The sequence below is a fragment of the Protopterus annectens genome, chromosome 11.part0 (genome assembly GCF_019279795.1).
Source record: "Protopterus annectens isolate FY-2018-M chromosome 11.part0, PAN1.0, whole genome shotgun sequence".
NCBI classification, from domain to species: Eukaryota; Metazoa; Chordata; order Ceratodontiformes; family Protopteridae; genus Protopterus; species Protopterus annectens.
The window spans coordinates 1,374,425,705-1,374,453,234 of NC_056745.1; the positions used below are offsets into that span (position 1 = coordinate 1,374,425,705).

General features: G+C 37.3%; 1 protein-coding gene across 1 annotated transcript in view; it reads left to right on the top strand.

Annotated features, from left to right (window-relative positions):
* Nucleotides 1-27,530, top strand: part of LOC122815075 — a 3,014,144-nt gene that overhangs the window by 699,824 nt on the left and 2,286,790 nt on the right. Inside the window, exon 41 of the mRNA XM_044087319.1 lies at nt 7,613-7,648. Coding sequence (XP_043943254.1) covers nt 7,613-7,648 — 36 coding nt within the window. The remainder of the gene's footprint in view (nt 1-7,612; nt 7,649-27,530) is intronic.

Genomic DNA, 27,530 nt, shown 5'->3' on the forward strand with positions numbered 1-27,530 from the left:
TGGAAAAACTACTGTGGCAGGGCTAGCCACCCGATAGTGTAAACCTTTGCTCAAGATGATTGTCACTGTTGAAGTGACACACTGATTCCATGTACAAAAATGGGAAAAAGGGTTTGTGGACAGATTTTATTTACAACCTTTCATTTGTTGAAGTAATACCTGTATTTTTTGCACTGTCCAGTGTTTGCTTTTTTGCTTAACTTGACTAGCTGTACCCCTTTGGATATTGTACTGGGCGTTATGAAGATCCTGTGTTCCTTCTGTTTAGTAGTGAACCCTTCTCGCTCCTTCTATTGACTCTCATTATATCTGGGAAAAAATTCATGATCTTTGACCCATCTGCTGGCATATGGACATTAGGGAACTGTGACCATTGTACACCACTGGTGACTTAAGTTTAGGCCAGCAGGGCAGGAAGGAGGAGTCATTGCTGGCAGTACTTTTACCAATGAAAGGAGAGGGATCCCGTACTGCTGACAAAACCGTCACAGATTTCTAGAGGAAGCTATAGACTGGTGACACCCTTTACAATGCAGTAGTATCTTATTTCCTTTATGTCAAGTGAAATGTATCCAATAAATGTATTGTGTTCCCTACACCTTTGGAGCTTCCATCATACAGCACGGTGATGTTTCCACCAGTAGATATTGCAGGATAGCTATAATTTCATCTTACAAGTTGTTAGAAGTACTCTTTTCATCTAGTGATTGTAACTGCTCTCTTTCAACTACTTCAGATGTAAACTTTCCTTCTTTATTATTGCATTGTATTCCACAAGCTGTGGCTGAAATAGGTTCATTTTCAATCACTGCAGTTCTCTGATCAGTATACATACATGCATAAAGTAAAGCTGAATGGAACATCGGCAGTACCATATGTTTTACTGTTGATCTGATAATGACAGGACTATGGACCACCCCATACCAAAACACCACTACTTCTATTGGTTTGATGGAAGGAACAGCAAAGCTTCCATCTCACATTTACAGTCATGGCATTTCCTTCTGTCAGTTCTAACGCATATAGAAGCTCCATTATTGTCCACACCTCACTAGTTAGCCCAAGACAGGAGATGTACATACACAATCACAGTAATTAAAACTTGCATTGTGGTCATGTCTTTGTGTGGTTTAACATTTTTTTTCCTGAGAACAGTGCCAGAAGACCCAAAGGGAAAGGTTTTTGCTATATTTGTAGAAGACTCAATACATAAATTGTAGTTTCATTTAGTCTGCTCATAATGATAAAAAAATAGGCTGGGATTCCAAAATGTCTACTCTGAAGTCTTTGGTGTAATTAAAGGGGCAATGTAGCAAGCAGTATTTGTGTGTCTTATGCAAAGTAATAATAATAACCGGTGATGAAATCATGGACCAAATCTAAATGCAGAAAAAAAATATATTATTATATTCTTTAGGAAGTCATCTACCCCAGGGAACTACCACTTTGACAATATACTCCTAAGAGTTGACTTGGTTTTGCAACATTTGAGAACCTAAGTGGACAGTGACCTAACTTTCAACCAAAGTATCCATTGTCATAAGAAAATCCTTCTATATTGCACAGTTTATAAACAAAGGGATTGTGTCTAGATCTAGGGATATCATTCTACCCATTTACTCCGCCCACATTAGGCCAGTCCTTGAATATAATGCCCCTTTTGGCATGTATCTGCCCAGACACATGCAACAACTGGAATGCCCATGGAGATACCTTACTAAAAGGATGCAAGGCCTAAACAACATGTCCTACATGGACCAATTCAAAGCCCTATCACTATACTTGGTATCCTACAGACTGCTAAGAGGTAACCTGTGTTTGGCATACAAGGCATCCTCTGACTCAGTACTGATGGAGTTACTGCACATCAGCAATTAAAGTGGCATCAGAAATACTTGGTCTAGGGATCTAACCCTCTTTTGCAACATCAACAGAATGGTTTGGAGGGACAGGTATATCTCACAGAGGATACCACTGTTGTGGAACAGACTCCCCATCCATATAAAAAAGTTATGTAGTCACCTTAATGATACCAAACGGAAAAAAACATCAGTATGAGACATCTGAATGGACCAAGCTGGAAAAATGGCTAAATTCAAAGAAAAAGAAGCAAAGGTTCAAATGTCTCAAATATCAAAATAGTTTATTATAGCACACACAATACTTTTGAACCCAACAGACTCTTTCTCAATGCAAGTTAAAAAGTAAGAATCATTGCTTCTTTTATACTATAAGCCATCCCCTCAATTACAGAATCAATTAGTTAATTTAAATAAATCAATTGAAAACAAGGCCATCTAATTATCAAACAGATAACAGCAATATTCAACTCTAAAACTTAGATAAATAAGACTATAAACTATATAAATGAGCACAGTGACCATATTAAAACCATGTAAAATGCTACATGCTTTTAATATGATCACTGTGTTCATTTATAAAATTTATATTGCTATTTATACAGGTTATAAAGTTGAATATTGTTGTTATCCTTCCAAGTCCAACAGGAGATGAGGTCCACCATCTCATCTCCGAGTGGGACCTGCCAGGATGTAGCTGAGTCAGATCCCAAAGACTCATGAAACACTGATTACTCCTGGGCTAAGTTGTAAGACCAGCTGCCTTTCTGCCTCAAAAGTTGGAGTATTTCACCAAAGGAGACATCCTCAAGGGCTGATCTGGGGGATCTCTCCCTTTTCTCGAAGTTAGTGTCTTCTGTCAAGGATTCCTGAGGGGAATCTAATTGCCTCCTTTTGCACATACTCTTCTGAAGGGGCTCCCCAGTGGTATGCTGCGGGGATGACTTAGAAGTATGAGCCAAGTCCTAAATGAGGGCTGTCTCCTGGCTTAAATGAGCTGGCTGTCCAAGAGAGACAGGATGAAGAGACTCAGGGGCCAAGACAGATAGTTGTGGAGGGGGTTGCCCCAAGCTGAGCAATGATACCTTGTTCACAGAGCTGGAAAATGCTCTCTCCACTAACTCAAAGGCAGAAGTCATGGGAGAAGCAAGGGCCACCCTGGCAGGAACTGAAGCCACTTTTCCAGGATGGCTCAGGCATCACCACGATCCTGGCTTGACACAGAGGTCAGAGCTGTCCAGCACCATGGCAATGAGAGGAAGGAACAGCTCCAAGAACATCAGAGTAGAACCCAACCCCCTGGGACCAACTCTGATCCTACAAATCTGAGATCCCTTCAGCTCTGTCAGTGTCAGCATTGAACAGATCTGAGATGTAGTTGGAGTTGACAAAGGACAAGCCTTCGGATTTGTCACAGACAAAATCAGAAGTCTTGGGTCCAATGGCTCTGAAACTACTGGAGACATCAGAGTAGGAGTCAACAGTTGGGTCTGGGTTGGTGGTAGGGCACGGGTTTGATGAGAGATGGAGCAGGTAAGAGTCTCAACTGAATCTGAGTCCTGAGAAACTTCCTCATCATCCTGTCCACATTTTCTTCAGTTAGACTGCTAGGTGACCTGAGGGATGTGGAGGGTGAGGGTGGCCTGGAAGCACTTTGAGGATTTTGCTGTAATAAAGGAATGGATCCTGGAAGGTATAGGCTCCAGCATGTAACCTGAGGAGTGGTGAGCTGGAGACCTAGCTCTTGTTGGATCCAAGGATGACTGAAGACTTTTTTTGGGTGGTTTTAGACCTAAAACAAATGAAGGAGAATGATCAGTTTATCGCTTCCTAGACTACTTGCCTTTCACAGATGAATCCTTCTTGGTCTTCTCTGATGATATTTTAGAAGGAGGGGAGCTCCAGCCAAAGATGAAAAAGAAGTAGAAGGGAGCAACCCTTTCAGAACCAGTTTATTACTGTGAGCCATAAGTACCCGATGATTACACAGATCTCACACTCCACATCAGGATGTGCTAATCCAAGGCAATAGACATGTTCTTGGTGGGCATCTGAATTGGAATGCTTATGCCTAAATGAAAAACATTTTTTAAATCCAGTGGGCTTATCAGCCATCTCAAGAACTGAACCACAGAAAGCTAGCAAAAGGAGGGGAAAAAGATAGTAAATTGCCAGCAATGGTACAAAAAGGGAGGATATACCAACAATGGTACTAGAGGTGTACCCACAACAGGTAGAAAGAAGTGAAAAACTAGGTAGAAAAGCAAAGTAAGGCGTAAGGCCTGTGTAAAGAGACAAAAAAACACTTATAATTAACCTTTAAAGTAAACTCTTTTTTATTTGAATAAGAGAAAGGAGGAAATGGGGAGGGGGGGGTTAGGAATATAGGAGAAAATCTATAAGTACTAGATAAAACAAAAAAAGTACCTCTTATCTGAATATAAATGCCCAGGCTATGTTAGACCACATCCTAATGCTGAATCAGCAAACAAGATCTAAGGTAATCCAGGCTAAAGAGGAGGATTACGGATGAGGGGGATAGCTCGAGCTGTGGAGTCAAAGTCTATAGAAGTATCTGAAGTCAGATCTAAAGTCAGATTTGAGATCCCATCAGTTGAGAAACAGATGAAAAAGACAGCATCGGATATAAAGTTAATCTCTTGACTCCTTTGAAGGCTTTTTGAGCCAATCTTTTGGTATTAAAGCAAGATTTTGCGGATCTGTGGTTGTGGTTCTTGTTATTGCTCAGATTTCCAATAGCGGTTTATATAAAGTTCATCTCTGTCTGCATTCAAGCACAACTTAAATCTAAGGATGTACCCCAGGACTACTCCCTATACTACTAATGGACACAGGCAGCTCCTACATGCTTTAGCCCATGCACAGGTCCCCTCAAATTATCTATGGTATGATCCCAGTTATTCTAATTAAGTGTAATATATAATTATCAGCCATCAGATGGGAAAGCCAATCTATAAGCAAATGAGATAAGTTCTTTTGAACACAAACGGGGAATTGTCTCGGCTTAAAGTAGACAGCTAGTGCAGCCAGCCTAGTGCTTACCTGCGAACCTGTAATTCTGGCAAGGCACATTTTATCCAATCAACAATTCAGTGTAGGCTTTATTCTTTCCTTACATTATAGTTGTTTAAACACATACAAATGTGGGAATTGCAAAAATTCTTGCACTGTTGTATTCCAAGATTTTTGGAGTAATTAAAGAGGCAAAGCAACAAACATGCTAATGTGTGATATGCATATGAACTGAAACACTGAGAAGACAAATATTTATCCAAGTCCCTTGTCCACCTTACTAATACCTGCTAATCACCTTTCAAAAATGCTTTCCATAAAAACTACCAGTATTGGGAAAACATTGCTCTGAATATGTAGTTGGGTTTTGGCAATCCAATCACAAAAGAAACATGTATTTCTTTTGTGATCATATTTGAGTTTTTTGATACCTTGAATGTCAAAATGCTGGTATCAGTCACTTCAGAGGTAATATATTTGCATTTCAGTAATTATTTATATATATGTCTCAGTACACACTCACACACATACACACACACACACACACACACACACACACACACACACACACACACACACACACACAGAAGAGAACAGGTATTCAGACTGAACATCAAAGTGATTCACTTTTCTACAAAGTCACATTTATATGCAACTACTTATTTTTATAGATTTGGTATGCATCATACATTCCTGGACAGTTGAGGATGGTGAAGAGCTTTCTATGCTAAGAACAAATTACTATGGACAACACATATATGTGAAAAATATATATCAGTACCCATCAAGCATTAAAATGGAAGTTGTGTCATCTACACTAAACAGTTTCCAGTTGAAGCCTTAGAAATATAACCAATGTCACAATATACGGGTTGTATCTTTAATGCAAAAGTGTTCCTTAACATCAATATTTGGCAGGAGTACTGCAGTTATGTATACATACAACACAGACCTAAAACATGGCACAGCTTAACAGATGCAATCTAACACAAAAGGGGACATGCATTGAAACCTGAAAAGTACTTCTCCCTATGTAGAGGTACAAATTCCATATATGTATGTGCCTCAGAATAACCGAGACCTGTATGACAAACTGGCACCAAACTTAGATTTTTTAATGCCATACATCACTAATGTCCTTCATTAGAATGCAATGTTTCAGAATCATATTCTAAGGAAAATCTGATACTACACGCTGACATTATTCACAAACATTTGTTGAGCCTATTGTATGTGCTGAAGTCTGCAAGTCTTGTAGAGAAAGCCAGCTACATTTATGTTGAGGGACGGAGCCCTCACAATGGCCCATACCTGGGTTCATTTATGCAGTCCAGGCACCTATAGGACCTAGTGAGGGAAAGAAGGGACATCATTCATAACAACATTGTGATACATAACAGGAATATCAGTTTGGGTGATTCCACACCCCTCCTAATGTTATGATTGAGCATTTGCTTACTCTGGTCATTGTTAATGGCTTTGAACTTCACTGACTGAGTGCTTATATACTTGGAGTGTAAGTAGATAGATGATAGATAGATAGATAGATAGATAGATAGATAGATAGATAGATAGATAGATAGATAGATAGATAGATAGATAGATATGCACATATAATACACTATAAAATATTTCTGGGGCACACTGCAGTTGCTATATATTTTTAACATACTAGAGAAAGACGTTCACTTCTTGGTTTATTGAATGACTGTTATAATACTGCCAGTGCATAGATTTCTACTAAATAACTTTTTAATATTATTCACACTGAATTTTTAATGCCACTGTTGTACATTGCATTTTTTATGTTTTTGTGTACCAGCACTGACTCAGTCTCTTTGTGTGTGTGTGTGTGTGTGTGTGTGTGTGTGTGTGTGTGCGTGCGTGCGTGCGTGTGTGTGTGTGTGTGTGTGTGTGTGTGTGTGTGTGTGTGTGTGGTATTTTGTTTTTTTTCCCATGGGTATGCTACTATGGAATTAGAATGTATACATAAAGGGATGTTGTGGGTTTAGGGGTCTTGCTTCTGCAAGAATATCTTTTTATGGTTTACATGTTGTGCAGAATCTTTTCAATGAATTGCAGTTCAGTCAATGGATTTCAGTCAAATGTACTTTCAGTCATTTGTGGCTACTGATGTTTCTATCCATCAGTTGCACATTCAATTAAATTATACAGATCCATACTAAATAAAAATATACTTTTGTGATAGAAAGGCTAAGAAATATATAGGAGTTACAACAACGCATTGGCTTAGTGTTAGATAAGTAAAGATAGAAATGTAGAAAGTCACCATTAGTTTATTGATATTAATTTTTGAGATGCTGAAGTCATGGAGATTCTGTAGTAACAAACTATGTGATTTGCTGATGTGAAAATTCTGAATATGAATGATAATTGTGGTTCCATGCTATATTAAAAATATAAAACATGCTGTTTTACAATATGAAACAAAACATAATTTTTTCTATGTGTTTAATAGACTAGATTGCGTTATTTTGTAACATGCTAAATAATATAAAACAGTAGCCGCAGCATTTTCTACTATACAAGTAAACCCAGCAGGGTTCCATTACCTTTATAACACACAATTATCTTTTTGTATTCATGTCAATGAGTCTGTAGAAAAAGTGGCTAAAAAGCCTAACTTTTCAAAGAAATGTGATCATTTCTTGCATTGTCTTATGTGGATCTTATAACAAAGTTTTTATTTTTTCCTGCAGGGACTTCCAGGACCTATAGGAAGTAAAGGAAATCAGGTATGTACATACTGGAAAGTAACATCAGTAAGAAAAAATGGTTTTGGCAAGTTATGTAAAATATCAAAAAATTTAAGACATTGAACACAAAAAATGATCACTGTTCCCCAAAACAGCATCACAACTATTTAACAATTCTAACTAGTTCTGACAAATTCCATCACAAGTAGAATTATGGAAGGGTTAAAAAGTAAATTGTTGAATTGTCATCAATAAGACTGCCTTTTAGGTAGATTCCCTTTGTAATTCTTATCAGCACTGCAGAAGCGGTTTGCATTGTTCAGCTCTGGGGTCTCCTATTTTACTTTTCATGGTTCCATATGAGAGAAATGTGACACTATAACCTGCATTAAATAGATGGTATGATCATCTCTTCTTCACACGCCTGGTTTACTCATTGTCAGCTGCAGGATCCTGTACCTATATTCATAAAATGTTTAATAAAGAATGTTCCTTGCAAGACCGAAAGTTATTTGCTGGAGATATTGAAGATGAGATCTTTGTGGACAGAAAGATTAGAAGGAATTTGTATTACCTCTTTTCTGGTCTATTCCTCAGAGATGTCTGTTTGTGTCTTTCGGCTTTTCCCAGTTAGGGGTCGCCACAGCGGAACTCCGGTCCGCTAATGATTGGCAGTAGATTTTTATGTGCTGGCTTGCCGGGGCCTAATGCACAACCTTCAACGAAGGAACGCCAATTCATGCATGTCACCAAACAAAAGATGCTCTAACTGAGAATCGAACGGGCAATGTCTAACTGTGAGGCGACAATGCTACTGCAGCACCACCACTGCAGTGATTCCTCAGAGATGTCTGTGAGAATGAATATTTTGGCATCCTATATGACCAGTAAATGCATATCCTCTCCTCATATAGTGGACACTTTATCCAAGATGCATAGTACAACTACACTCAAATGTGATATTGTAAAGTTTGACCCTACCTAACTGAAGAATTATGTTCATTGATGTTATTTAACTTAATTTACTTTACATACTGTCCTTGCATATTCATTAAAGAAAGATTTCACAAATATTGAAATCCTTAGGAACAGATGACAAGGATTACTTTGGGCATCACATCCATCAGTGGCCACAATAAAGGATGTTTTACTTATGAAGTCATCTATTTATGCATAGGCTTCAGCATTCATGATTTTGCAGTCTGTACTCTGTCACTGTTTTCCATTTCTCAATTTAAAGTTTTTATATGTATATTGTTTCTTGTCATTTCCTCTTGTTTTATTGGATTTTATTTTAATTTGTTGTTTTACTTTAAATTGAATTTTTCTTGGCGTTTGAAAAATTATTGGATAAGGTCAGTTATCCAAGATTTATGCTGCAGTCTGCAAACAGAATACCTCTGTTGGAATTATGAGTAGAACTGAGAAGTAATGTTTTATTTGAGGTAAATGGAAAAAGAAAACGTTTATATGTGAGATATGCCACTGAAAGGTTTAATATATGAGATGTGCCACTGAAAGGGTTAATTTGTGAGATATGCCACTGAAAGGTTTAATATGTGAGATATGCCAGTGAAAGGTTTAATATGTGAGCTATGCCAGTGGAAGGTTTAATATGTGAAATATGCCACTGAAAGGTTTAATATGTGAGATATGCCAGTGAAAGGTTTAATATGTGAGATATGCCAGTGGAAGGTTTAATATGTGAGATATGCCAGTGAAAGGTTTCATATGTGAAATATGCCAGTGGAAGGTTTAATATGTGAGATATGCCAGTAGAAGGTTTAATATGTGAGATATGCCAGTATAAAGTTTAATATGTGAGATATGCCACTGAAAGGTTTAATATGTGAGATATGCCAGTGGAAGGTTTAATATGTGAGATATGCCACTTAACGTTTTAATATGTGAGATATGCCAGTGGAAGGTTTAATATGTGAGATATGCCAGTGAAAGGTTTAATATGTGAGATATGCCAGTGGAAGGTTTAATATGTGAGATATGTTAGTGGAAGGTTTAATATGTGAGATATGCCAGTGGAAGGCTTACTATGTGAGATATGCCACTGGAAGGTTTAATATGTGAGATATACCAGTGGAAGGTTTAATATGTGAGATATGCCACTGAAAGGTTTAATATGTGAGATATGCCAGTGGAAGGTTTAGTATGTGAGATATGCCACTGAAAGGTTTAATATGTGAGATATGCAGTGAAAGGTTTAATATGTGAGATATGCCAGTGGAAGGTTTAATATGTGAGATATGCCAGTGAAAGGTTTAATATGTGAGATATGCCAGTGGAAGGTTTAATATGTGAGATATGCCACTGAAAGGTTTAATATGTGAGATATGCCAGTGGAAGGTTTAATATGTGAGATATGCCAGTGAAAGGTTTAATATGTGAGATATGCCAGTTGAAGGTTTAATATATGAGATGTGCCACTGAAAGGTTTAATATGTGAGATATGCCACTGAAAGTTTTAATATGTGAGATATGCCAGTGAAAGGTTTAATATGTGAGATATGCCAGTGGAAGGTTTAATATATGAGATGTGCCACTGAAAGTGTTAATATGTGAGATATGCCAGAGCTCTGTAAAATTTTTGGAACTTCTCATCCTACCTACCCTCTCCTTGTTGTGTCTTAAAAGCCAGAGGCTCTTGAGTTGTCTGCCCCTTATGTGAATGTCTTTAGAAGTCTCTCCCAGTCTTATCTCATTTGCACATACTAGCAAAAGTACTAGAACTTCACACTGAGAAGACCCTCCTCTTAGACAGGAGTTTTAAATTTGGATGTTTTTGCAGCTTGGTTCCCTTTGTGCAATTTCCTTTGCAATTCAACAAACAGCTATTAACTCCTGCCTTTCAGTGTTCAAATGCTGTTCTCTTCCCATCCGCACACTCATGCTATGCTGGATTGAATGCTTCGATAGTAGAAGTGCCGTCTAGTTAATGGTCATACTATCCTCTTCTGTCTGTTTACATATCTACACTGTTTTGTCCAATGGCAATTGGGATTCTCTTCTTCTTTATTCTAGTATTCCTTCTATTTTTCCCCTTTTACTGTTTTTGTAGATTTTATTACTTGTTGCTGTTTTTCTGTTTGTAGACAGTCTAAACGTTATGCAGGATTGTTTCTACTGTCATTAGTTGCAAATATTCTGTTGTAGTATATTGCTGTTACTCTGGTTTATCTTTATTTTTAACCAACATCACTAGTAATACTAACTAGTGTTTTTCTTCGGCTTGTTCCTTGTCTACTGATTTTTTTAACTTTTCCCTGATCACCCCATTTTCTACCACTATAAGTTATTTTAATGCCAGCCATTTAATGCAGCACTTTAAAATACCATTTTCTCAGTACTTAACTTAGTCCTCCAAGTTAACTCTATTAGTACTCTAAACAAATACAAGTAAGTAACTCATATCATCATGCAGTCAAGAGCTACTCATACCTCTCACCTCCCCTAGTTTGTTAGCACTAGGTATGTACTAGGCAATGAGTCTGCTGACCTCTCACCTCCGTAGTTTGTTAGCACTAGGTATGTACTAGGCAATGAGTCTGCTGACCTCTCACCTCCGTAGTTTGTTAGCACTAGGTATGTACTAGGCAATGGGTCTGCTGACCTCTCACCTCCGTAGTTTGTTAAGACTAGGTATGTACTAGGCAATAAGTCTGCTGACCTCTCACCTCCATAATTTTTTAGCACTAGGTATGTACTAGCAATGAGTCTGCTGACCATTATAAGCCTAACCAAAAACCCATGTTCTAAAGTTCTCTCTAGTCACCAGGAGGGAAAGACAAGCTAGACAAGTGAAGAATTTGAAGCAGATGATCCAGTTGTCTAGGTTTATCTTGAGGGTGGCAAGGGGGATAGTCTGACATGTAGTAGAAGTTTGTTTCAACTGTGGGTGACATGTTGGGATATGAATCCGTCATGCCAGTGTGTCTTATTTATCTTTTGATGAAGGTTTAGTTCCTTTAACTGCGTATTTAAGGTACCACCTGATCTCTGAAGGAATACAATGTCAAAGAGGATCAAATCTTTTGTGGCTTGAAAGTATAGACACAGATCTTCATGGAGTCTATAAGAAACTGAATGCAGAGAGAGGGCTACCAGTCTGACTTGATAACTAAAGATTTTTGAAGCTGCTGATCTTTTTGGGTTCCTCAAGTTGAAGTGATATGTTGAGACAAATATGTGCTAAAAGATGCATTATATTCGAAAATGTCTCTGATGAGAGGTTCTATAATGTAATGTTGAAACCTGCTAGTTTCTTTTCAGTATATATCTAAATCATTAAATCCAAATAAAAATATAAATATTAAACAAACAAACTAATAAATGCATTTATAAATCAGTGCTTTTTAGGGGTAAGCCCCCCGGCACACATCCCACATACCCATGCTAATTAAATATATTAATTCTGAGAATTCATAACACTAGGGGGAAAAAAGGAAGCTCTTAACCCACTGTTAGCAATCATGTCCTAACACCTAACAAAGTTGACAAACACAGCTGGTACATACATCACACATAAACACACACACATTTCTTAAGTATTAGCTTCTTTAATAACCCCCTATGGAAATGCCTATTTTGACACTACTTTGGATATCTGTCTGAACACCTCTCAATAACTCAGCATTTCTAATGGTCACATAAACACTTTTTCTGTATTCAAGACTATCATTTTGAGATGCCTTCATTTTGAATCGATCTTTGCACTTTCTTCTAAGTAGATTTCTATCCACAGCAAATGACCCTGACTGCTTCCATTACTTCAAAATAACACCTTCTGGATGTTTTTAACTGGAACCCTGCTGAAATCTTTCTGACTGTCTGTCTGTGCCTGTCTTTTTTCAGACAGATATTGCAGAAGCTTTACATGTTGACAGAAGTAGAACTTTTTTCTGAAGTGGTTTCTTTTATACCTGGATTTAATTTTTTTGAGTAAGTAAAAGTTCCATATGTAGGATTTCTTCTCTTTTCCCTGTGGTGCACCATTAACTAAGCTGACTATGGAGTAAACCATTAGACTGGAATATTTATATATTCAATAATGCTAATTTCAAATGTACCTAACAGTTATTGTAAATACTTTGCAGTTTCTTCATGCTTTTTTAAATGAGTCAGCTGCCGTCACCAATTTGACCATCAGACTGAGGTTAAATAGAACTATTGCTGAAGTTGTCATTATGGAAGCATTTACCTGTATTGGATGTATTTATACCTGCTGATGTGAAGTGTACATGTATGCACTGATTGGCTGCCCACTTCACTCCCCTGCACCCCAATTTCCCAGCCCTCCCAAAGCATTACCTTTATTGCCATCACTCCACACAGACTTTTTGTTACATCACCATTACATCACCATTATGTCACCATTACACACAAACAGCACTCACACAGTATTAACACTTGCTAACATCATTGTCTTCACCACCTTTATACAGCAAACACATTCTCCACTGTCATAAACTTCCATTAACTTGTCTTCTACTCCTCTACCCCCCCTTTATTTTGTTAACACCATACCACGATTACTCCATTCTTCCTTCACAACATCCTCTGTCTCTTTCTGCCAGTTTCCTCTGACTACATCCAAAAACAGTAATACCTCTTTACTTCTGCTAATATACAGGGTCACTCTTTTGTCTTTTCCTTAACCCATTAATCAGTCTACTTAACAGATTAACTTATGATTTTAATTTGGCTACCAGAAAACAATAAAGTATAAAGGCTTCTATTCATTTTTTTTGTGGATGATTAAAACTGTATAATTCATCAAATGAGGAACTGAAAGCTCACGTGGAAGTGGTCATAATTTTCTTAGATGATATAAGAATATAATTTGGTCTTGATAAATCTGTAGAAATAGCATTTAAAGCAAGAAATCTGCTGCAGAAAGAAGTCTGGGACATGAATGTGAAATAAAGGAACTTGAGCAGGAGGGAGTGTATACATATTTGGGACCTGATGAAAGCTCAACAAAAACATGAACTAATATGAACAAAACTCAGTAAGAAATATTTTAGAAGACTAAAATTAATGCTGAAAACAGCCCTGACATCTAGGAAGAAGTCCAGGCTATAAACCAATTTGCTCTTTGTGTTGTAATTTACAGATTTGGAGTGATTGAATAGCTCCAAAACATATTGGATCAGTTGAACAGGAAAACAAGAAAAAATGCTTCACTCTTATCAAATGATATATGAAAATCAGTGAATACCAATATTATATATTCCTTGTTCTGAAGGAGGTAGGGGCCTCCTTGATTCTGATTATATGTATAGATCTGCATTTGTAGGACTTCATACAGATCTGTTGTCTTCATCAGATCCAAACATAGTGAAAGTTTTGAAACATGAAGATAACAAGTCTAAGATCATGTCCCTGTTTAGTTTAACAGAAGCATATCAGTGTCAACCGGTTCATAACCCCAGAGGCTCCCTTTGCTCTGGAATAGAATTCCAGTTCATGTGAGGCAGAGCACCTCACTGAATCTCTTCAAGAAGAATCTCGATAGGTGGATGGGGGATCGTAGGTTTGTCCCAGGGATTACTCCCGTGTCACTATTAGACAGAGGCACAGTAAACTAAACCTTAAAAGGGCACAGTATACTCAAATCAAGGGGTGGTGTAAGCCATACAGAATCGGGCTAGGCTTATAATTGCCCCAGGGCAGATAGCCTAGTATGAACCTATGAACCTATGAACCTATGAATGAAAACCATTAGACAAAAGTCAGGTAGCAAATGATTGTGCCAAAAACAAAAGAAAGAATATAAAGGAAAGAATCAGATGAGAAGCCAGGAAAAGTGGAAAAGACATATAGTTGTAACTACAGTAAACTCCCAGAACAACCTCATATCAATCAGGACCTGACCCAGATATATTTAAGGAGAAGTGAATTTGTACTAAAAGATGAAAGGTTAATGTTGGTGGCTCAGGACAGTGGACTACATACACATTGACTACAAAGTCCATTGAAAATGTGGGATAAACAGGCAAATACAGGTTCTGTAAAAACAGAACTGGAAACAGTCTCACATCTTGTTGCTGGCTGTGATACACTGATGGCAAAGGGCCTGTATAATGAAAGGCATAATAATGTGATGAGTCTGTTGCACTGGGGATTTTGCAAGCATTACAATATTGAAGTAGCGGAGAGCATTGGAAACAGGAAACACACAGTATTATAGAGAATGATAAAGTTTATATCACACAGCATCTTTGATTATCAGCAGTTTAAAAAACAGATGTAAGAAAACCAGATACACTAGTCCATGAAAAGAAGACAAGAACAGCATTGATCACTGACATTGTTACACCGAGTCATTACAGTGACTTACAGAGAGACACAAAGTCATAAAATACCAGGATTTGCAGGCAGAAATTAGGGTAATGTAGCAAAAAGGTACCCAGACAGTTTCAATAGTAGTCAGTGCAATGGCTCTCATAAAAAAAAAGAATTTACAGCCTTATTTAGATATGCTGCAGATATATTTAACTCCTTATGAACTGTAGAAAAAGTCAATTTTGGGCACTTTGAGGGTGCTGAAAAGAGCACTTTTGGCTAACAATAAAGATTGAAACAACACTAATTTCACAAATTTTTATCATACTTTGACTTAGGAATGGAGTCCATTCCCATCATGGCATTACAGACCCCCCAAAACTTGAAGAAATTAAACCAAATGTATGACACCTCATGTTCTTACTACATGTAGATGGCATACTCTGCATGTACTGTTCCCTCTTCAGTACAAGGGGACATACAAGGAGACTCCCATGCTCTTATTCAATAGAATAGTGATAATAAAAAATTCTACTTAGCTCATCCAAAAAGAAAGCAATGCTTTTGGTACCAGAAAAAAACTATGGTACAGTGGATATAAAAAGTTTACACACCCCTGTTAAAATGCCAGGCTTTTGTGATATAGAAAAATGAGACCAAAATAAATCATTTCAAAACTTTTCCCACCTTTAATGTGACCTATAACCTGTGCAATTCAATTGAAATCTGTTAGGGGGAAAATATGAAAAATAAAAAAATGTACAATAAGCTGGTTGCATAACAAAGCTGATTGCTTTATATCCACTGTATATTCTACTTACTCCAAATCTTGGGTCAGCAAATTAAAAATGTGAGCTCTTTCAAATATCTTGGCATTTGGCTGGACCTTTGTCTTAATTTTTGTATTCATCTTGATTATATGTGAAAAAAAAAATGTTCTCCTCTCCTAAAAAAAAAAAATTCCTAACAGATAGTCACAGACATGGGCCTTTTACTGTCCCATATTCAATATTGTCTCCCTCTAGTTGTTACATCCTCTGAAACAAATACCTCCATCATTCAAATCACTTTTCCCCCTAGAAATGAATATTACTGTAAAACCTTAGAAGAAGTTTAGTGGCTCCCAGTACAACAGCATACAGACCTTGTACTTGTGTCACAATTATTCAAATTTATTAGTGATAATACTTTCTTTCTCTTAGCTTCTAAACTAATTATGCAGTTGCTACACATAATTTGAGAAGTCAAAGCCACTCAGGTGAATTCCTCCAACTGCCCAAAATAAGACTTCAGTGTACAGAAATCACCTTTTTTATTCTGGATCTCTACTCCTCCTATCTTAAAAATAATTCCTCTTATCCCTAATTCTTCTCACAACTGAAAGCCCATCTCAAATTGAAAGGCAAATGCACATGCTTTTCCTCTAGGCATATACATTAATTAATTTTTATTTATTTAACATTTGTTAACTGGGAAAGTCCAACTTGGAACAAAGCCAATTTTCAGCAGAGGCCCAGGGAGAAACACTCTAGATGCATGTCTTTGTAATGTGGGAGGAAACCGGAGCACCCGGAGAAAACCCACATGAATGCAGGGAGGACATGCAGACTCCACACAAAACGCACCCCAACCGAAAATCGAACTGCAGAACTTCTTGCTGTGAGGGGCAATGCTACTGCTGCACCACTCCGTTGCTCAATTCTACAAATATCTTACCATACTATTTATTTCTCTCTCTATTAACATAATTAGTATAACCATTGTTATTGGATTTTTTCTGAATGATAAATACAATTATGATTATGTAAATATTGTATATAGTTCTTTTTTTCCAACTTGTATATTTTTTTGCCTTTTTATGTAGTTTTGCATTTTCTGTATGCTTTATATTTCTCCTTTTCATGTTATGTTATACATATATTTTGTACCAGCTGGCTGCGACCTTACATCATAACCTGTAGACACTGAAAATAGGAACAAAGGTCCTCAAGAATTGGGAATATCCAGATAAAAATCCGGATGTCTAATTAGCTTAAAAATTGAATTCCAAATAGCACACAACTCTCCGTGCTTCCAGTAGGAATGTGGGATCCTACACAGAAATACATTTAAAAATCAGAGAATGGCAAACGGATGGAAAAAATAACGTTATTATCAAAGACACAGTTTAAAACCTGTAGATTTTATTGAAATGCAGTGTGGTTTTCTGGGTACTACACAGCTTCAAACATCACATGTGATTAAGGGAATTTGGAAAATTGCGTGAAGGGTTTAATTCAAGCTTGAAAATAGGGACATACCTCCAAACATAGGGACATCCTGTGCAAGGGTAAATCAGACCTGAACATAGGAACATTCCTATAAAATAGGGACAGCTGAGAGGTCTTGTTGACACTGAAACTGGTCCATTGAGATTAGCTGTCTGCATCGGATAACAAATTCAAATGTATACAAAATTCAAAACACACACATGCACACACACACACACACACACACACACACACACACACACACACACACACCTCATGCAAATATTACATAGGTACAACAAAGTTTCTGGTCATACAGGGTATGAACTGAAGTGGAAACATTTTGTCTAGCAATACGACATCAGAGCAGAAGAAGTGAATTGGCTATAATTAATATTCTCTCTGAAAAAGCATTACTTCTTTTAGAATATGAAAGTTAAATTTATAGTAGAATTATGAACTCTTTACTTATGCAAAACTGTTTAATAATTGTGCATGTTACAAACAACTAAATATTAAAAGCATGCACATATGTTAAATTTATTTCTGAGCCATTACAGCATGGCACCAGTGTGTCTAATTGTTGTTTAGATGCAATGAGTGTTCTATTACTGTCATTGACTGTATAAACTCAAAAATGTAATTTTGCTTGCTTAGATATTAATGTTTCTTTTGCTTATATGTTTATCGTTGTATATTTGTAATATTGTAATGCACTGCTATGTCCGGGCTGTGGCCAAAAAGGGTCTGTCAACCAGTTCACTTTCTCTGTTAACAAACTGAACAAAATTATATAGGAAGTGAGTCTGCTATAACTAGCCATTATCTCAGAAGCATGCATGTTGGCTAGATGGTTAGGTTTCTTTAAGTTAGTTTTTTAAAGATAGAATGTGTTTGTTGATCACTATTAACATTTGGGAAATGATTCTTATTTGCAATACCTACATTTACAAAGGTTTTCCCTCCAATGTCTAGTCCAAGTGGATCTTTTTGAAATATATTGCTTCATTTTTGTTAACTTTAAGTGGATACATATGTTCACTAATTGTGTGTAGTGATCTTAGTAGAGGGCAGTAATGGACATTAATAATTTTATAAAGTACTGTATGGAGCTCCTGTTTTGCTCAAGAAGGCAATGAATACTCTCTATTAAATTAAGATGTTGGGACTGTGGACTTGCCAGAAAGATAAAGTAGCAAATTTTATTTTCCAGGCATTATAGTATCTGATCTATAATGAAGAGAAATGATTGGTAATGCATAATCAGATTTGGGCATAAGAACATTTCTGGCTACAGTTTATCATGCAGTTGGTGAGAGAAGTTTTGAAAGTTTGTAGCAGAGCTTTAATTCATCCAGTACATTGCTAACAGTAATTATTGTATATAATTTTAAAAGATAATGTTGGGCAGAGCATGAGTCCTAGATCACCTCCAGCATCCCTTAACAGAGGAGTGCCCCAGGGATCCATACTCAATCCACTGTTGTTTTCAATCTTTATTAACAAGCAACCATCTGCTCTCCCTTAACCTTTCTGTCACGTATATGCAGATGACTTGGTTATTCTTTTATCAGTCCCTCACATTCAACTATTCAAACCCAGCTTCAGTCTGACCCCCACTCCCTTACTTCCTGGCTACAGAACCAAAAGCTACTCCGTAACAAAAAGTATGATATTTGGAACCTGACAAAAGCTGGAAATAACTCCTATCCAAGGCCAAAAACACAGCCTCTATGGGACCAGAGAACATCCCAGGCTGTGTTCTACATGGGTTAAAGCAGGAATTGGCATAACTATTGAGCACGCTTTTCAGTCACAGCCTAAGCACTGGCTTTGACCTAGTGGAATGGAAAGCAGCTACCATCATCCTTTTGCACAAAGAAGGTGCATCCATGGACCCCGGGGACTATAGTCCCATTAGTCTGACCAGCCTTATCAGCAAGGCCATGAAATAAATCATCATGGACCTTATTAACAAAGGGGAGATCATGCCTGTTAAACTTGGTGGACTTCTTTGAGACAGTCACTGAAGCCCTAGATAAGGGCAAATCTATGCATACAGCTTACCTAGACTTAGCCAAGGCTTGTGATACAATCCCCTAGTCAGGCATCATTGATAAACTCACCCAGCTGGGTATCAACCCATATGTTGTTAGGTGGGTTGTAAACTGGCTCACTGATAGAACCCATACAGTCAAAATAATGGACTCCACCTCTTCCAGCAGACCTGTAACCAGTGGTGCTCTACAGGGATTGGTTCCTGTACCCCTACTGTTTGGAATTTACTTCTCTGAAATACAGGCTAAAACTAAATGACTGTGGTTGGCAAAGTTTTCTGATGACTGCAAACTAAAAGCAATCATTGAAACCCCTAGTGATGCCAACATCCTGCACGAAGGTCTTATACAGACTAATGACTGGTGCCAAAGTCATGGACTTAAACTCAATGAAAAAAATGCATTATCATCTCCTTTGGCAAGGGTGATGTTCCAAATCAATAGCAGTACCCTAAACATACAGTCAGTAGTGAGAGATCTAGGCACATAGGTTAACAGCAGCCTTAACTTCAATCAACATGTCTCCACAGTGGTAGAAGGGCATTTTATATTGCTCATCTCACAAGTAAGGGCATTGCCTCCAGAAAAAAAGAGGTTATAACCCCCCTGTATGCTTCCCTCATCAGGCCAGTAATAGAGTACAATGCTCATTTTGGTATGTTCCCTTCCAAACACCTGCAGCAATTGGAGAGACCACAAAGGTTCCTTATGAAGAAAATTCAGAGTTTTCAAGATCTGTCTTATGCAGACAGATGGAAATCACTGTCACTTTACTCTATGTCATACAGTCTGCTCACAGGTGACCTGTGCCTTGCATATAAAGTGATCTCTGACCCAGCTTTCATGGAAATTCTGGACATTCACAAGTCAAATGGGACATGGGTAACTTGCTCAAAGGACCTTAACCTGGTATGTGACATCAACAGAAGTTGATGGCGAAACAGATTTGTCTCACAGAGGTTGCCCCACCTTTGGAACAAGCTTCATATTAATGTTAAACAAAGTCCCTTGTTGACCCTATTTAAGAGCAATTTGGATGATTGGATGGGTAACCAGAAATTCACCCTGGAGGCTCCACCTGGACAGGGGCAATAGGTGCTGATTTTAGTGCCTGCTTGAAAAAGACACCCTTGGGAACATGGTGGGTTGAACTTGGCTAGGCTTGTAAGGGCCCTGGGGCCATTAGCCTAGTAACCTCCTATGATCCTATAATCAACATTGCAGATCGCAATGGTCCCCCCCAAAGGGAAAAAAAAACATGTCCTTTAAATACTTAGCTTTATGGCTAGACCAGTTACTTAACTTCCAAAGTCACATCGAAAACACCAGAAAGAAAGAAAGATCAGTTCTTTTTATTCTGGTCCTGGAAAATATATATTTTTTCTAAACAGACCAGCTAGACCTGCAATAGGCAAAGGAGTCTTCCTTGTTCAACTTGAATACAGGCTTCCTCCATAGCCACAGCCTCTAAAAAACACATCCACTCTACAGTCCATTGAAAAGAAAATCTGCTGATTCATTTTCACCCCCCCAGGCGCACCACTGCATCACCTCTCCAAAAACAAATGGTTACCAGTCTCCTACAAAGCTGAGCTACTCCTAGATTCACTTCTTCTCAAACTACTTCAACCAGGTGCCTTTCTACTTCTTGCAGCCAAACTCCATAATAAACCTACCCCCCTCAACCTCTGCAACCTCTCAGAATTAACTCCCTCACTCCTGATGCCCCAAAGTAAAATGCTTTGTACTGACCATGCTTTCTCCAAGCTTGCACCCAAACTCTGGCAATTGCTAGCACCTCACATAAAAGAAATCTCCTCTTTCCCCATGTTCAGAGCTCAACTCAAATGACACTTCCATCAAAAATCTGACTGCAAGTGATTTTCCACTGGACACATAACCTAATTCCCTCCTTACCTACATCATGCCTGCTTTGACTCTCTGTTCTCTCCTGCAGCTTCCCTCTCATATTTACTGATAAAATTAATTCACATTTGTTAATCATATTTACTTATTGTATCAATTGTCTTTGGGATTATCTGTCTTATGTGATTACTCTGTGAATTTGGTCCTTTTAATTTTTTGTGAATTTCTTCACTTGGGTTGTGCCTGTAAATGGTCTAGTGTGATCAGTGTATTACTCTGATAAGCTAACTAAATAAATAAAAATAAAAAAATGCTTCTGGTGCTTTTCAGTACTTTACAATATCAATAGAGATATTTATTGGACACAAACACTATAACTTTGGGTAACAAAGAATATATAAACAGTTTATTGCCAAAAGTCCAACAGAATAATAAATTGCAGCTTTCCTGAACATTTCTCTGTCAGACATGTATCATTTTTCTTGTTCTGTCGCAGGTATGTCATCGGTTTATATATGTATCTTGAGAGAAGAAAGATCTAGTGTCAGATTATTTGCAAAGAGAGAGAAGTTGCCCAAAAAATAGATCCTTTTGGGATACCGCTGCTAAATGTTCTCATTCTTGTAAGGTGTCACTCATGCAGATATGAAATCTGATGTCTTTAGAATAGTCTTGATAGCAGGTCAGCGTGTTTGTTCCAATGTAGAATCTGTGCAGTTTGTTCACAAGTAGTGTATTGTTAACTTCAGTTAATCTTCAGTACCCAGTCCATCACTCACTCTCACTTCACATACCTGTTGTTTGTATAAAATATCAATGTAGATTCCTGACAAAGAAATATAACAACCAGCTTCAGCACTCCTCATATCCACTCTCTTCATAGTCCTCCCCCTTCCATGTATTTGTTAGTGTTAAGATATTAGACATCCATCATATAGTCATTAGAGTAATTAATTTCACAGCAAACATAATTATTTATAATTTGGAGATGCATTTAGACTTTGATCTTATATTTTCTTATTTTACTTCATAGAACTTGGTGTGTAGTAAATAATTTCTAAATTGTTATAAGAAGTTATAACAGTTGAATAGTTAAATATCATTAAATATGACAATAACTGAGCATTAATTTGCTGATTGATTCCTATTCTGGAATTTACAATCTGATTAATATACTGAATGACATTGGTGCACCAGCCAATTATAGTTATAAAAGGCATGCTGGATTCTATATTGTGAAGACTAGATTACATAGTATATCATTTCCTATTACCAATTTATTTGTTAATAAAAAGGCATACAAAGACAGAAACAAAAATGTCTGGAAATAAAATAAGTAAAATGAAGAAATAAGTTGAGAGCTTATCTAAAAAGGAATCATAAACCAATATGCAGGACTACTAAGCAGTGGTTCACTGGTAAAATCATGAAGGTATAAATGTCTGTATTACTCACTGGAAGGAACTGATTTACCCCAATTGTGTTAAGCACTGTCTTAATCTCTCTTCCTCTTTCTCTCTCTATATAGCTATATAACATACACAGTAAACTACAATTCAGCCTTGCTCATGGTGTGTTTCTCTCTTTGCTAGTTTACCATTTTTACTCTGGTGATTAAGAATTCAAATATTGGTAAAGGTAGAATGTTATCTTGTATAGATATCATTTAGTTTATAGGAATGAACGAACAATATTAAATTCACATTTTTTTTTAAATATTAATTTTTGCCCACAGATGAGAGCACTGATTATAGTGAATGTGTAATTGTTTATGTTTTATATAACCACTTTGAACACTTCAGTTTGTTTTTGACTGGTGGAAAGAATCGGTGCAGTGATATTTGCTAGCATTCTAGCAAAGCTGACTGACTGCTTTGCTTTTGCTTGCTAAGCAGATTTTTAAGAATAATAATTTGGCTAATTTTTTTTATCGGCCATTCATATGTAAAATTCACCTTTTATGTACATCAGTACGAGGTAAAAACTTTACGCAGTTACAAGTGGTATACACCAATAATTCAGTTATGAGAATCAAATGGTTAACTAATATCCTTGTTGGACCACTGATTATCATCATTTAAACAGATGGTTAAGCACTACTTTTGCTGTCAGTGGAATATGCATGTTTAGAGTATCTGACTCTGAAGCGACATCTTTTACATCACCGCAAATTCTATCATGCTTTCCCCTTCTTCCCTATTTTTAATGAAATTAAATGCAACAGTTTAGTCGAGTCTTCATTGACAGTAAGTTTGCATTTTATGCTTCTGCATGCTGCTTTCATTTATCAGCTGCACCAGACATAGTTTCATAGGTGTACACTAGGCTAATGACCACAGGGGCATTTTTAAGCCTAGCCATGCATCCAAATCATATTTGACAAGTTTAGGGACCTTAAGATTATTCTAAGGATATATATATATTGGCTAGGGTTTGGGTGGTCAAGTATTTATGTTCTACCTTTGTCCATTAGGAGCAAAAGTGCCAGAGCTGGGGTGAATTTCCACTGGTACAAACTGCACTTGAATTGGTTTAGGGAAGAAGCCTGTCTGACATAAATGGGAAGCATGTTCTGGAGAACAGATATTCTCTGAGTCACATACCAGTCCCTTCTACCTGCCCTATTAATGCGACAAGCAAGGTTTAAGTCCTTAGATTGGGTATTTCTGATACTATTTGTTTTGCAGATATGCAGAATGTCCTTCAGAGTGATATTCAAGGATACTTTGTATGCCAGGCAAAGATCACCCCTCAACAGTCTGTAGGAAATAGAGTACAGGGATAGGGCTTTGAGGCAATCCATATAAGATATGCTGTTTATATTCTATATCCTTTTTTGTGAGGAGTCTCTGTGGACATTACAGTTGTTGCATCTGCTTGGTCAGGTGCATACCAAAGGGACCATTATACTCAATTACTAGTCTGAAAAGGCTGAATACAATGGACCAATGACTTCCTTGGACCTTGATATTATACCCTTGGTTATAGGCTGTGCAACATAGAATAATTTTCTTACTATCACAGCAAATGATGTTCAAAGGCCAGGTTACTGCCTACATGCATCCTTAAATCCCTGACCACTGGATCCACTCTTAGGGATGTGTTATCAATTAGGTAGTTTCCAGGAATGGCTGACTTACTAAATAATTCTATTATGCATTTCTTTGCATTCAGTTTCAGGCCATGGCTTTGACACCAGTTATTTGTCTGAGTCTATCCTTCTTGGAGGATATTTGTATATTCTATGACTGCACCTGGTTTGCATTCATCAGCAAACTTAGTCAATCAGATGCCCATTTCATTGGCCTTAACTTCAGAGAAGAAGATGGCAAAAAGGGGTGGAACCTGCACAGAGCCCTGAGGGACACTTAGTGACTGACCTCTTTGTGTGTCCTATCAGAGCTCCAACCACCTTATCGATCAGGAGATATAGGGGTTTAAAACTAATTCCATGAGTTTGCCTGAATTGTTTGAGTGGGGCATTGTATCAACTACCTTGTCCAGAGCAAGGTAGGCTGTTTTCATTATTTGTCCTCATCCATCATTTTGGTGATCTTCTTAGCTATTAGGGTGACCCAGCATCATTTGCCCTTGATGAACTTGATGAAACCAAACTCGGTTGGATCCAGTGTCTGAAGGTTTCTTATGTCATTGCTAATTATTTCCATGATAATTCCTTCCATGGATTTATATAGGAGACCAGTCTGGCTTACGGGTCCATAGTTGGCCCAACCTTGTGCAGATGGATGACCACTGCAGTTCTTTGATCATGTGACATGAAGCCTGTCTGGAGGTTATGGTTAAATAAGGATTCAAATGATCCCTGTAGGTCATGCTTCATGCTATTTAGGAGGCATCCTGGGATAGTATTAGGGCATATTGATGTGGTATTCTTGATCTGGTCCCTAGTAATAGATGGGGTGAATGTTCAATAAAATGTCCACAGTGGTGGCTGGGGGAGAGAAAGGGGTAAAACTGCCACTGAATTTGTAAGCCAATACATTTGCTATATCAGTGTAGGTGGCTCCATTTACAGTCAGTACAACAGATTTTAGAGGGAGATAGATCTTTATCACTATATATTAGTTCACAGGTAAATACTAGACAATCAGTGTGCAGACTACTACATGCCTAGCTAATAATTCATAACCAATAGTGAGAATCAAACCATGTACCTTGTGCCTGTGATGGAAACACATTAACCATTATGCCAGCTGCTAACATCAATAACAGCAGCTGTTTGTTAACTAGGTAGGTCCACTAGACACAAAGTCCCTTTTGAGGAGCAGCATCTGATAAGTGACATGCTCAAAGTGACACAGAAGGCAAATAAGGGCTTAGGGAAACAAACCCTGTGTGTGTGGATGTGTGTGTGTGTGTGTGTGTGTGTATATATATATATGCATGTATGTATATATGTGTGTATGTGTGTGTCAGTGCATGCATGCATGCATGTGTTTATATCTTTCCAGAAGTATTATTGGAACTCTGCTGTCTTAACACAATTTGCTTAGATATATGTAATATGGAGTTGGAAGTTTCAGGAGAGAACCCTTACAAAGCTTATATATTTAACAGTTGTAATATATGGTGCTCACTTTTAAACTTCTGTTGTTAGAATGAATTTTCAAATAAATTACTTAGTAAAATGTAATGAATAGATGCACCACATTACTTTGTTAAAAGTCACGTGTGTCTCCCGATTTTAAAATGTATTGCATTTAGAGGATCATGTTTTGTGCAAAATGATTGAATGTTTCAGTGAAGGTTGTAAAGATTGCTAATGCAATTAATACAGATGCTAGCTGAACGAGCAGTTCTTGACAATTAATTGGAGTCAGTGAAATTAACTAAAACTGTGGAAGACATTGGGACAGATATGGTTGATTTGTAAATACTGTACAAAGGATTATGAACAAGTCTCACTTCATAACCGAGATGGGTCAATGTCAACTTACTGATAAGCAGTATACTGAAAGTTATAATATTGAATATGCAGTGGTGAAATGTCAAAATTCTGAAATGTTAAATTGTTGAAATAAAAACACCTACTCCCCTACATGTTTAGAGAGCTGGACCTGCCCCCGCCCTCAGAGCAATGTTAGCCCTCGTTTCCATGTTTCAGTAACAGGTAAGTGATATTGTTTTGTTGACTGTCTGAGTTATTGAGTGCTGTACATATGTAGTGCATATAAACTATTACTAGGTATGTCTGAGTTCAACATTGTAAAGTTTCACTATTTTGACATTTTGGGATTTTGGTTTCAGTATTATGACTTTCAGTAAACCACTGCTCAGTAAGTGATCATGTACCCCTTAAAGACAAGAATGTCAAGACATTCACATGAGGTGTGAAGGTTATAATTAGAGAAAGCTAATTATAATTCTTTGTAGTGCGCATGAGGCTTTAGCTACTCCAAATGTACTGCAGTAGATGTAGAAAAAAAGAGTGTAGTACTGGAAAGTAGTTTTACACCAAGGAAAGTAATATGTAACTAACCACTGCAACACAGACAGCAGCCACCAAAGACCATCAGCAAGCCAGTAAATACTTCATTCAGAATGCCAAATGTTTCATTTGGAATTACAAAGTCTGAATAAACCCTTTAATGGCTTCCCAGTACACTTCTGTTGTTGTCAGAAAGCACTGTTAATACTATAGTATGAGACTAGAGCTTAACAGCACTATGGGGGTGCTTAACAAAAGCTTAAGTACCTTTCTTATTTCTGGAAGGTGCTTATCAAGGTCCTCTTTTCTCCAGTTTTGGAATGTATCATGACGCTGCATGCATACCAATTCAATTTCTGCTTAGTTGGTATTGTTGCTGTTTTCTCAGTATTAGTGAGGATAAATGCTAATTCTTTCACAGCTTAGAAATTTACAGGGGAGAAGATTGAACAATAAATCACATTCTGGTAAGAAATTATCAAAAAGTCTGAGCAGACTTAGAATGTAGCCTTATATGTGTGTGTGTTTTCATACATAAGACTTCAGAGTCAAATGTATTATTATTATGCAGAGCTGGGGGATTATAACATCTCTAATTCCCGTAACACTTTATGTCAAATAGAAAATCCCAGGTAATCAGTACAGGGCTTTGATGTATTAGTGTATCCCTATGTTTTTCTGATAACATGTGCAAAGATTCACTTGAATCTGGAAATAATTACCTGAAAAAAATAAGAAACTCAACCACTGTGGCAACATTTATGACTAGTTTGGATGCATTGATGGGTAATGAAACTTAATCCTTCCTTTATGGAGTTAGTGTTTTTTGATGGCCTTAGGGCCCAAGTATAGGTCTGCAAAACGTATAATATCCTGAACTTATGAATTATTGATTGATTTATTGATTAATTTAATTATTATTATTTTTTAACTACATAACTTCAACATTTCTGAATATTTAACAAAGGGATATATTTTACCAGGTTTAAAATATAATGGTT